Source organism: Cardiocondyla obscurior, linkage group LG03 (assembly GCF_019399895.1).
Source record: "Cardiocondyla obscurior isolate alpha-2009 linkage group LG03, Cobs3.1, whole genome shotgun sequence".
Taxonomy (NCBI): domain Eukaryota; kingdom Metazoa; phylum Arthropoda; class Insecta; order Hymenoptera; family Formicidae; genus Cardiocondyla; species Cardiocondyla obscurior.
In genome coordinates this window covers 6,209,307-6,222,295 of record NC_091866.1, presented here as the reverse complement: position 1 = coordinate 6,222,295, position 12,989 = coordinate 6,209,307, and the positions used below count along the sequence as shown (strand labels likewise).

The following is a 12,989-nucleotide window of genomic DNA, read 5'->3' as shown; positions in this document are numbered from 1 at the left end:
GGAGCCGGTTGGTTCTACATCTGCTTCTTCTTGCTTTTAAGCCAAGGTTTTATTCTTCCCTTCGAAGCAGGTAACTCAGGTTTCGCCTTCTTTACAATTTTCATATCAACGACACGAGGAAGTTTCATGAATTCTCCATCAGTGTCGCTGGTAAAAGGAGCCATAGTCGCTCCTAGCCTCGCTCTTTAATGAGAGAGTGGGGGAATTACTTCCAACGTTCTCGACATCTTCTTTCCTCGCAGACGTATATTCGACAGCTGCCCTTGCGGAGCAAGCAGCTGGTATCTCGTCATACAATGACAACGGGAGAGAGGCCGGGATGGTACCCATCTCTCGCCGGTCCCTGAGGATTCGACCCCCCTGAGACGGTAGAACAAACTGCTGTTTTACTGACATTACCCATAAAAAAAATCATTATAATGATTTGTTTAGGGTTTACTCCCCTAGGGCGGTGGGGTACCAACCCTAACGACCCCAGCTTGGCCGACTCTATTTAGAGACACGCCACGGGCCCCGCCTCGGAATACGTCCGAGCGGCCCCGTAGCGGTCGAACCTCCCCGGAGTGTCCGGCCTCGCCTTGGAAACGTCCGAGAGGCCCGGAACACCCCTTGCGTCATCCCTGGGGTGTCCAGCCCGCAGGCCGAAACACCCTACGCCCCCAGTACCGTGGGGTCACACCCCTGGTGTGCAACTCCAGTGCGTATTCTCATACCCGCCCGGAAACGCACTACATACGTCCTGGAACGAGTAGAGGTAATCCCTTCCTTCGGGTGCGGGAGCACCCGCGTGCAATGCCTCGAGAAGGGATCTTCTTCCTTTGAACGGGAAGCCCCCTACCCAATCCCCCTCCGGGTGGCATGGTGGAAAAGCCACTTCCTCTGCAACCCCAGCCGACTGGGATTTGAATTCCGGGTTATCTTCCCTTACCACCTTGGAGGGAATAATCCGCTTCTCTCGGCAAAGTGGTCATCGGGCTCAGGAATCTTCCGGAACGCCAAGTCTCGTACCACAGATCTACTCCGTCCTAATAAAGAGACGGCTCTTGTGGCCCCTGAGGGTTTTTTTGTACCCCCTCCCCCCCAGCTCAAGTACGTGGTGTACTCGAAGTGCAATGCCAGGGGATACTGTGCGCTCTTAGTAGGACCGAACCTCCCCGCCGGGCCCTCCCCGGGACTAAGTCCCAGGTACTGCCCCAGCGGATCGATGATTCGATCCCTTAAACCCTATCACCATGACAAGGTGGCGCACAACGAGAGGGGAATTCTTCTCGTCTAGTCTTTTTCAAATTTCCAATCCCCCAAACTCAACTTACCGCCGTTCCCTTCTTATCTGTTCCTTTTGGTCCCCATTTTCCATCAGCACATACCCCAAGTATTAAAAACTTTTCACCTTTTTCAGCGTTTTTTCTTTCTATTTCCAAATAATTTTTTGCTGTCCTCTCCCTTCTTTTCTACACTTTATCACCTTTGTCTTTTTCATGATTACTTTTAATTTTTTTTTCTTTACGTATTTTTCGAAATTTTTCAGCAAATTTACTATTTTTGCCTCATTTTTTGTTAACACTTCCACGTCATTCGCATACACTAACAAAGCCATTTTTTTTTAACTTATTTTGCCTATTTTTTCTTTTCCAACTAGTTATTCAGATCCGCCAATAGCAGTGTGAAAAGTGTCAAGTTTAGTGAACATCTTTGTCTCACCTCTTTTTCTGTCCAAAATCTTTCTCTCTACTTTTCTTCTACCTTTACCCTGCTTACTGTTTCTTTTAGCAACTTTGTGTACCTTACCACCAGATCCTCCCTTATCTCTCTCTTTTATTGCCTCAATCAGTATCTCCCTGTTTACTGAGTCAAACTTCGCAACCATGTCCACAAAAGTTATTAATTTACATACTTACTTACTTTTTTTGCTCTTCTCTTGTTAAGGAAGTAGTTCAATACATATATTTAATTTACTGTTCTCATCCCTTTTCTAAATCCTATTTGACTCGATGGCAAGATCCCCTAGTTTTCCATCTTTTTTCTCAACTTTTCTATGAGCACCGTCGCATACATATTATACGCCGTTTACGTCAGAGTGACCCCCTTATAATTTTCCGTTGTTTTTCTCTTCTCTTCTTTACTATAAGGACTATAACCTTTTCCTTCTATTTTCGCAGAGATCTCGCTTTTTCCTATACTATGTTACATATTTTTCACAGCCAGTTCTTCACCTCTTCTCTTCCTCATTTTCATACCTCTTTTCTTATTTTATCTTCCCCTGGAGCTTTACTTTTTTTTAATATTTTGATTACTTTTTTTATTTTTTTTTCTTTATTTTCCCTTCTTTTTCATTCTCTTTCTTTCTCCCTCACTGTTCACCGTCTATTTCACTCCACCCAACCTCTTTCTGAAGTATCTGTCCTATTCCTTTATTTTTTTATTTTTGTTTATTTTTCTTTTCCTATTTTTCCCAAAATTTACCACTTTTAATACGTTTCCATCTGTTCTTATTCTTTCTATCATCTATTTCCACCTTTTTTTCTGTCTCTTGTGTTTCACTATACAGGGTATCCGCAATCAAGTAAAAAGTTTTTAATGGTAGGTTGAGCTTCCAAAGATAAATCGAAAAATCCTATACAAATTTGGAATTTGGGGGTTAATAATCGAGATAAAAATATTTGAAGATTTCACGCTCTCGTGCGAGTATGATCGCGCCGTTTGAAGCTATCGAGACGTCGGTGGACCTTAAAGTGTGGCCTATCCGACCTCGAGCATAACAATATTTTATATCCGCTTGTCTAATTCTCAAAAGAATCGGGACTAATTTCATATACGTTAACTGAAAAGCAATAACGTAAAACTTATCTACGATGTGGCACATATAGCACGATGTTATCTTATTTTCTTAAAATATTTAGCAAAACAAACAAAAAACTTTTTCGAGCCTTAAACGTTGAGATAAATTAATAAAAAAATATAAATTTAATATTTTCTTATGTTCTACAAGCTCATCCAAAGTTTATTAAAATCGGTAAGGAACATTTGCATATTGTTTTTTGTTAAATTTTTATCTCAGGTATAACATTTTAATTATTTTAATGTAGAAAATTTAATAATTAATTAAAATAAAAGTAAATAAAGCGTTTAAAACGTGCGCTATAAAATATTTAATAACATACATATATTTAAAATTTACAGATTAATTTTTTAAATAAATATCTTTGTTTCTGTTTATTTATATTCATTTATAATGTTCTTATATTTTTTGACTAATTTTGAAAAATAATACGTTTGACAAATTTAATTAATGATTTGTTAACAGCTAGAAACTTATATATACGAAAACAAACACAAACAAAGAGAGATATTTGATTACAAAAAGCGTTTGGCAGACTCCCAAACAAAATACCGCCAGCATCAAAGTTTTTTTGAAATGGCACGTGCAGAACAAAATCTGTGTAATAAAAGTTTGGTTGAAGCACAAGAACAAGTGCGAGATTTGAAAAGCAAGTTAAAGATTACAAATCAACAGATTGAGCAACTGAAAGAAAGCATTGCAATGAAAGAAGCTAGTCTTGCTAAAGAAGAATTTTGTAAGTTAATTTAAAATAATACCAGATGTACACAAAGAATTAGTTTTTAAGCGAGGGGTCAACCACTGGTGGCAATCACTGTATATTTTCTGTAAATACATTGCGGCAATACAGCAATAAAACGGGCAATACTAGTAATACGGGCAATACATTAGCAATACGTAGCAATGTATGGTAATACTTGGCAATCATTAGCAATACTGTGCAATATGTGGCAATACATTAGCAATAAATTTGCAATAATAGCAATGCTGCTTTTTTTATTTCTGTTATTGAGGCATCATCTAATTTGATACTGATATAATTGAGGTGTCAATTATTACAAAAAAAATTTTACAGTGATTACCGTTTTTGGCAGTACGCTCCATTTTATTCAAAACATTAACACTTTGTTAAAAACATGTACATAAATACGTACAACGTAATTAAACATACAAGTTTTATAAAAACACGGAAACATAATAATAAGAAGAATACTTAAGACTATGAAGGCTTACACAGAAAATAATAATTAAGTATTTTTAAACTTTTTAAATTTTTTTTGCCTTCTTGAACGCTCTTGCTTATTAATTGTGAAAGAATTAACGCCATTTAAAGTTATGGGTCCACATAATATAAACTTTATGTCAACTTTTTGAATATCATTTTTTTTTTTGGCCATCTAAACTCATCTAACAAGGAGAGCCCAGACCCACTGGATCACCGATTTTCTTGAGATTCAGCCTGTATATTATATTGATACAGAAGTCTCCTATGTTATTCGTAGACAATGCACTTCTCAAGCATTTACGAGAAATCGCGATTTAAAGTTTTGCGTGTCCCTTTACTATCACTGCGTAAGAACAAATTTTCGAAGCACGGCGTAGTGCACAGAACTAGGCGTCAAGCTAGAAGTCTGCACGTTGCCGGTACGCGTCCCATTTTTCCATTTTTTTTTTTTTTTTTAAATATGTTATTGTACGTTGCAATAAAATTTATTATTAATTTAATTTGTGCGTCTAAAAATACATTTTATAATACATATTTGAGTTTTTTTTATAGAAAAAATAACAATTTTTTAATAAACGGTTTATGAACATATATGTATATTATGTATAACTCGGTATTATAATTCGGTGATATGTTAAAATAAATAAGATATATAAAATCTATTTATATCTATTTATTACATTTTCATTTATTTAATAGATTTTATATTTTATATCTATATCTTATATCTATATATCTTATTTATTTATAAATTTTATTGCAACGTACACAAATATATTAAAAAAAAAAAAAAAATATGGAAAAATGGGACGCGAACCGGCAACGTGCAGACTTCTAGCTCGTCGCCTAGTTCTGTGCACTACGCCGTGCTTTGAAAATTCGTTCTTACGCAGTGATAGTAAAGGGACACGCAAAACTTTAAATCGCGATTTTTCGTAAATGCTTGAGAAGTGCATCGTCTACGAATAACATAGGAGACTTTTGTATTAATATAATATACAGGCTGAATCTCAAGAAAATCGGTGATCCAGTGGGTCTGGGCTCTCCTTGTAAGTTAGGATATAAAAATTTAATTTGACATGTGTTTTTTTCAATATGTAGTATCCTTCCTATATACCATTCTGTGTCATAATAAACACAATAATATTTTTCAAGGTTTAGTTTTAATTTTTTACCGAATTCTTCACCAGATTTTTTATTTATATTTGCGACATTTATTTCGGTATTTACATTTATTCCTCGAACTCGATGTAATCTGTCGCTAGATATATTATTTTTATTGTGATACAACAAAGTAAAGATTTTCTTACAACATACTTTTTACCATTAACATTAACATCTAAAAATGAACCTTTATTATTTTCTGTCCGATTAGTTGCGTAATCTTTGAAATTTAATTCAGTTTGATTTTGGAATATTAAAATATTATTTTGTAAATTTTCCAAATCGTCGTCGGAATGTTTGTTAGCATTTTCAAATAAATCTTTATTATTTTTATCTATAATAATATCGTTATTTTCCATTTCTTTTTTATTTTCTCCTTTATCAATTAAATATCGAATGTTAACTGTTTCAATACTTTCCTTTATTATTTCTATACTTAAATTTATATTTAATTCTATTGCACATTTTACTGCATTATTTTTAGCTATGTTTAAAATATGTAAAATTTCCTCTACTGACGGAATACTATTATAATTTTATTTTTTATTCAGAGAGGTTCCTAATCGGTTTTTTTCTTTCTGTGGAAATTGGAATGCACCTTCTTAAAATAAAAATATATATTATTAAAGTAAAATAAATTTTTATAATTATCTGTCAATTTAATTAAAGTATTATAAATTATACTTACTTAAATCAGTACTTATTTCATTTAAAATTTCCACTCGATTTAACCGTCTTAAAATTCCCAACAAGTTGAAATTAACTATTGTTGAGTAAGTTGATGTCATCGATCTTATTTGTCTAAAAATTTTTTTACATGGTTGACTGCTGCATAATCAAATTGTGAACTGTTTATTTTCATCGAGATTTTTACACAATTTTTCAATTAATATTAATAATCCGTGTGCATTTAACTCTACAGATGTGTAAGCATTAGAAGATATAAAATTTTTGTCTATGCTGTAGTTATTTTCTTCTAGCTATTTTCTCCATAATTTAAAAAAAATTATTGCGTGCCATATGGAATCGTACTATTCCATCGGCTATATTACTTTCTTTGTCTACTAATCTATTAATCTGTTGCACCGGGGCCGGTGCACGGGGTCCGTCCTTCGGGACCGTTGAAAGGGGTCGAGTGGGCGAAGAGAAATATATATATATATATATATAATTTGATTTTTAATAAAGTGTTTAATAGTTTTCGTACATTTCGTTGATGCTTCACCTTCACCACACTCCGCACTATACTTATTTATTCGCGTCCTGGTCTCCGCGCGGTATCGTCGTTCAACACGCGCTCGAGTTCACGTTACAAATGTGATGTTCGCGTCGGTCGCTGAGCGTCTTTATCTCACAATCAGAGTGATTGCCCCGCGGCCAGTTGCCTGCGGGTATTTAAATGACATCTAGATCTTTTTAGTTTTTTACATGTTCTTTAGCAATATTACTTTTTTCTTTATTAATTTCAACTACATCTTTTTTTTCTTTTTGTAAATCGTGATATTTTCTTTTCTTTTGACTTTTTTCGTTATTTCTTTACAAATACTTCTATCAAATACTACTTTCCTCACTAAACTGTGAACATTAAAAAAAAATCTTTTCAACCTTTTTGACACATATTTCTTTTAAATATATTAATAGTTTCTTATGACCATCAATAATTTTAAAAAGTGAAAAATTTCGATAGTATATAATGTTTTATATTAGGATTTGGATTTAATAAGAGTGGCGAACAATAATTGAACCCAAATTAGTTTCTCTGTAAACACAAGAATTATATAATTACTAAAGTTACTATTTATAATAAATACAAAGTTTACAATTTACCTGTAAACACAAAAAACGACAATTAAGGACAATTATTAATTTTCTTTAATCCATTCTTTAATCCATCTTATTTAACGTCTTATGTCGGGTATGCAACTTCGTTAATGATTCACATTACTTTTGTTTCTGCCGTATCATCTCTCTTTTGTTCTTATCATCTCCTTGACGTGGCGCTTGCCCGATATCGTAGCCGCGCGCCCAGAGTATAGTTAACGCGCCAATTTTAAAGAGAGTATATTTGTGGCGGATTCCTCCGACGTCACAGGCCGGATGACGCCACCGCATACGTTGCCGGCCGTCCGGAAGAGAAAACAAATATTAATCCCGCGGCCTTTCTTCTAACATTTGTCACTCCGTGGTCATCGCCCGACAACAACTAATATCTCGGAACTTCCCCGGTTGATTACGGCTAATCTCCCGAAACTTTCCCGATTTACTTTCTATAGACAACGGCTCTGTAGGCTCATTGCATCAGTCGAGCCCTCAGAGTCCCTCCGATTTTCATAGCGAGCGCATCGCTGAGCTGTCGTCTTCCACGACACTTGCTAGTCTTGTTACCGCGTACTAGTTTGTGCGTCGAGTGCATCCGTGCTAACACTGCGTACCCAAGCCTGGCCAGGCCACTTGCGAATTGCGAGCCCTTTTGCGTTTGCTGCCGATTAGCATCATTCCGCCCCTGCGGAATTCAGATAAGTCCAACGCGGTCTATAACGATCCGCTCTTGGTTCCTCAAATGAGAGAATCACTTTTCTTTATCATTTGTATTTTGCTCTTTATTTTATTTCTTATTGTTTGTTACTTCTTATATATTTTTGTTAAATATATTTAGTTTGTTCCTTTTTACTGTCAAGTGTTTGCCTTTCTGTTATTAAATTGTGACCTTAACTCTTGTAGCACCGGCTGGACACCGTCAACGTCCACATATTCTCTTTACAAGTATATGCCAAATATTTCCTGTAATTTGTTTTTATTCAAAAATTTCGTCAAATCTTCTTTCGCAAACTTTTGTATTTCTGTTATTGAGACATTATCTAATTTAGATATTGATATAATATTATCATATCCTGTATAGTTTAGATGTAATTTTATATAACTTGGTAATTTAATTTAATAATTTTCTAGTAATTTTAATATAACATCTTCAATTTCCATTTTAAATCTAAAATATATCTTCGTGACAATAAACATTATTTTTATTAGGTGTACAAATCAATTTCCGCCGTTTGATCAAAGTTGGCGCCACCACTAAGTTACGGTTAAAATTGTTATTTATAACGTCGTTGTAAGGTTGAAAACCCGTTAACAAGTTAACCTTGACATAATAGTTAATTTTTATCAAAATAGTATATTCTTTTGTGTGCAAAAATGTCAAGTTTTGAACCAAACAAGCGTCATTTGCGAGAACTATTAATTTATTTTTTCAATTTGAAGAAATCTGCAGCTGAGGCGCATCGATTACTTATAGAAGTATACGATGAAGCTGCCTTAAGTAAAAGAAGTTGTCGTGAGTGGTTTCAGAAGTTCAAGAATGGTGATTTTAACATCGACGACAAAGAACGTAGCGGAAGGCCGAAAGTGTACGACGACGCGGAATTGGAAATATTACTAATTGAAAATTCGTGCCAAAGGCAAGAAAAACTTGCACTTACATTAAAAGTGACTCAACAAGCAGTTTTACATCGGTTGAAATCATTGGAAATATTTCAGAAACAAGGACATTGGGTTCCACATGAACTAACGCCTGAACATACTTATCTGCAAACACTTAATAGGAAAGTTTTACTCCACCCGCCATATTCGCCAGAAATTGCTCCATCTGATTTCCATTTGTTTCGATCAATGGCGCATGGCTTGTCTGAACAGCACTTCACATCATATGAAGATACGAAAAACTGGATCGATTCGTGAATAAACTCAAAAAGTGAAGAATTCTTCCGACGCAGTATTCGTATGCTGCCTGAAAAATGGTAAAGGGTAATGTTAAACGACGGATAATACTTCGATTGAAACACAGGTACCGTTTTTTTGTAACAAATGCCCAATTTTTTTTATAAAAAACGGTGGAAATTTATTTGTACACCTAATAATTACAAATAAATATAACGTTACAGGATATCAGAGATTATAGAGATAGATTTAGAATAACTCGTTTTATTTTTTTTTTTTTTACATACACATATACATTCATACACACACACCTATGTTCTCAAATCCATATTATCAATCGTTATTTTTAGTTTTTTATTTTTAATAAAAATTGTTTTTTTATTTTTGCATTTATTCGAATCTTTTTCTTATTACTTCTATGTTAAGTATAATTTTGTATTAATCTAATTCATTAAATTGTCATTTTATTTTTAAATTTGATATTTCTCTTTTCTTGCAATTAATCCCTGAATCCATTCATTGCAAAAAACCACCTCTGGTTCTATCCCAGGGAATAAGAAATAATTTTTTTTCCTAAAAAGAATCTTTCCCTAAAAAAATACGCGCTTGTTTAATCTCTCCACCAACTTAAACCCGTTCCTAGCGCGTTGTATGCGGGACACTCCGTCGATCGTGTCTCGCAAATATCAGTGGTTGCGTCACTCCTTAAACACTTCGTTTCACTCTACCTGCTCTCAGGCCCACATCCTTGGCTTTCCATGAGCGGTAATCAAACTATCTTTAATATTTTCCTTTCCTGACGTAACAATATGATTACTTTTTTTTATATTCCTCTTCGCTTATCTCCTTCTCTCTTAAAAAGACTTTTGTTTGACAAGTTGCTTAGTAACTATTAGTTGTTGTTGTAACCCGTCAGCGCACGCCGGTTATTGACCACCGCGTGCGCTACATTTTTTATACAACTCAGCAGATTGCTGTCAACCAAACCGTTGGAATCTGCTGAGTCTAAGAAGCAGTCATGTCAGCCTTTTGTCATCGCCCGCTATCAGCAGAAGGCAGTAGGGCACGCGGCCACTTATTTCTGCTATTTCGCTGACAAGACCGAAATTAATAATATAAAATGCACGAGCTCCGAAGCTCGTGCAAGTCAGTACGAGAGTACGAGCTGGCGACTTGTAACTCTATCACCGATACACGAAGTCTGAAAGGAGGAATAAAGGCAACGCATATATTTAAAACCAACGATAGCAATATCTATTTATTGAGCCGTCACTTATATACACTGTTAACGTGTAATATTCGGAGGACGGACCCCGTGCACCGCTCCGGTGCAACATTTTTAATAACAGTTAAACAATTTTTATAATCTGAAACGTTTAACTGAGTGTTCAACACAAAACAATTTTAACGATTCCAGCTCTTGAAGTAAAGCTCGACGAAAACTGCACTAGAGTTCTCATGGTTCGTCTATCTTTCTTTTAGGACGTCTTTTATTTAAACAATTTAGTAATAGCCAACAGTTATTAAGCAATCGTTAAATAAAAAGTCGTCTTAAGAGCGAGATAGGCGGAGATAGATGGAGCAAATTATAAAAAGTATTATCAAGTCAAATTACTAAGTTATATAAAATTACTTTTAAACTATACAGGATATGATAATATTAAATCAACATCTAAATTAAATAATGCCTCAATAACAGAAATAAAAAAGTTTTTTTCATTGTTACGTTTCTAAACTTGTAAAGTTTAATTGCGTTGTGCGTGGTTATGTACTTAATGTTTTTAATAATATTAATGTTTTAAATAAAAAAATTAAAATAATTTGTATAGTATACTGTCTCGTATCTTTTCTCCTCGCGGAAAAAAGCTGCGAATAAAAGGACCGGGCGCGGATGTAAGATTCACGTACTGCCGCGACACGAGGGTAGCGGGGGAGGAAAGGTCTTGGTTTCTCAGCCGTATCCCGGCACGAGACGGCGTATTCTTACAAAATCAAGCCTGGGCGTCAGGCACGAGCCTTGCCGTGCCAATATCCTACGCAAATTATTAATTACTTTTCGGGATTTATCAATAAGTCTAGCAGCCGTCGCGCGTGGGGACTAGCTTAACCGAACGGAAAGAAGCGGAATTAGGCGAATGGAATTCGCAGGCGAACAGATAAATTGACGACACCAAATAAATCTAACACGAGACGCGAATAACATTAACAACAAAGCCGTTTATTACGGTAAAAGCACATTAATGACAGAAAAGAATAAGTGAGGTCGATCTTTGTCTGATCGCCTTAATCAATAGCCGATTTCTACAAATCGATTCTCGAACAATTATTTTCACGGCGATTCTGATACGGGTCAAATCGCTCGCCGGCTTTAAATGTTTTGATACCGACAACGCGTCTCCCGAGCACGCCGCTCGTGCTCGCGGGACACCGTAACGCAAAGAATTATCCTGCAGAATGTTGCCGGTCGTCACCGAACTCGCAAACCCTTGTAACGGTAGCAACTTTCCTGCTGTGGCGGGGGTTTGCTGGAGTTAGACCCGCCGGAGCCAGGATTTGCGCGGAGCCCAAGCTGGTACACCGCGAGGGGCTACGAGAGTTAGGCCGGGCAGAGGGTAGACCGTTTATTGCCACTACACCAGGGATCCTGGAAAAGGAGGCGGTATTTGAGTCGAATCGTAAGTCAGTCGGGAGCGCCCAACTGACTCTAGAGAACGTCGAGTTAAATGTTCATCGTTAGATATGGCTTGATCCGACGGGAGCGCCCGTCGGGGAAGTCGAGGTTATCCGGGATAACTCGGAGAGCAGTGGTCGGTAGCGCCCGACCGCGGCGATGCCTGCGACTGGCTGTTGCGCGGCGGATCCAGTGCCGGACAAGAGCGTTCGTCCAGGGGATTTCAGTGGCTCGGAGTCTCCGGGAACGCCGGCGGTATCCGGTCGCTCCGGTAGCGAAACCTCGGGAGCGCCCGAGGTTCACATGAAACTGAGATATGTTCTACTTTAGGAGCGCTCAAGGCAGCGGAACTCTCACCGAGAGCGCCCGGGTTCGACTCGGGAACGCCCAAGACGGAGAGTATGCGAGAGGCTTCGGGAGCGCCCAAAGCCTTAGGATCTGGAGGATGTGTTCGGGTCGAGGATCGGAACCGGACAAGGTACTTGCTCTGCCGCGAGCTCGGCTTATATAACCGCCGAGATGAGAGTGGGGGAACTTCCACTCTCAACTCGGTGGCGCGCGCTATTGCCGGATCGGTGGTCGTCCGGCAAACTATATGCGGCGTGTCCGGCGCCGCCTGAGCCGATGTTTGCCCGGATTGCTTTGGCGGACGGTCCTATGTCGTCCAGGGCGGGTCTTCGCCCTTTAGTGGCGAGGCTTATGCCCTTGCCACACCCTAATTCCCGACCTCGGCCGCCGCCAAGAGCTCTCCGTGCGAGCTTGGACGGTAGACTCTCTACGGGCGTAATACAAAATAATCTTTAATTTTACTAAAGCCAGTCCCCCGCGGGGCTCGGCCAGCGACGCTCGGACGCTCGTCGACAGCCACTCGTTAATTCTTTACTCGCTCATTCCATGGCGAGTCACCAAGATCTATCGGACCCGGGTGCCTCTTCAACGTGGACGGGTTCCGTCCGAGCACGTGACCGCCTCCACGAGAAGCGGAAGACTTTACTCAATAAGAAAAGCCGCAAGGCGGGAGGAAGACCTCACCGATATTTTGCTGTCGTGGCCTCCTGCGATTTTCGCACTCCCCGTCTGTCTCTCGCTCTCGCTTGGTCGCTTCTCTTCCGCTATTACGGAAAAGAGCCAGAATCGCGCGAAATTTCGGCAGAAGACCCGGCTTATTCCCACCCACGGGTTTCGCGGATTTTCCGCGCGTGATGTCGCCACTAATTTTCCACGGGTGCAACTGCTCTCGCAGGGCCCTAACGATAACGATAACTAATTGATCGGCGCGGATTTTGAGATAATCTTTTATCGATTTTCTCTCGCGTAGATTCCTTTGCAGACGACCTCCGACGACGAGTTGTGGTGGTGTGGTTCTCTTTCGTCGC

At 38.1% G+C, this 12,989-nt stretch overlaps 1 protein-coding gene and 1 pseudogene across 2 annotated transcripts in view; one reads left to right on the top strand and one right to left on the bottom strand.

Moving 5' to 3' along the window:
* The window catches only part of LOC139113574 (cilia- and flagella-associated protein 58), a 164,909-nt gene that overhangs the window by 87,430 nt on the left and 64,490 nt on the right, over window positions 1–12,989 (top strand). For both annotated transcript variants that reach the window (XM_070674807.1, XM_070674808.1), the window contains one exon: window positions 3,305–3,575. In XM_070674807.1, coding sequence (XP_070530908.1) covers window positions 3,305–3,575 — 271 coding nt within the window. The remainder of the gene's footprint in view (window positions 1–3,304; window positions 3,576–12,989) is intronic.
* Window positions 4,087–6,634, bottom strand: LOC139113778 (uncharacterized; annotated as a pseudogene).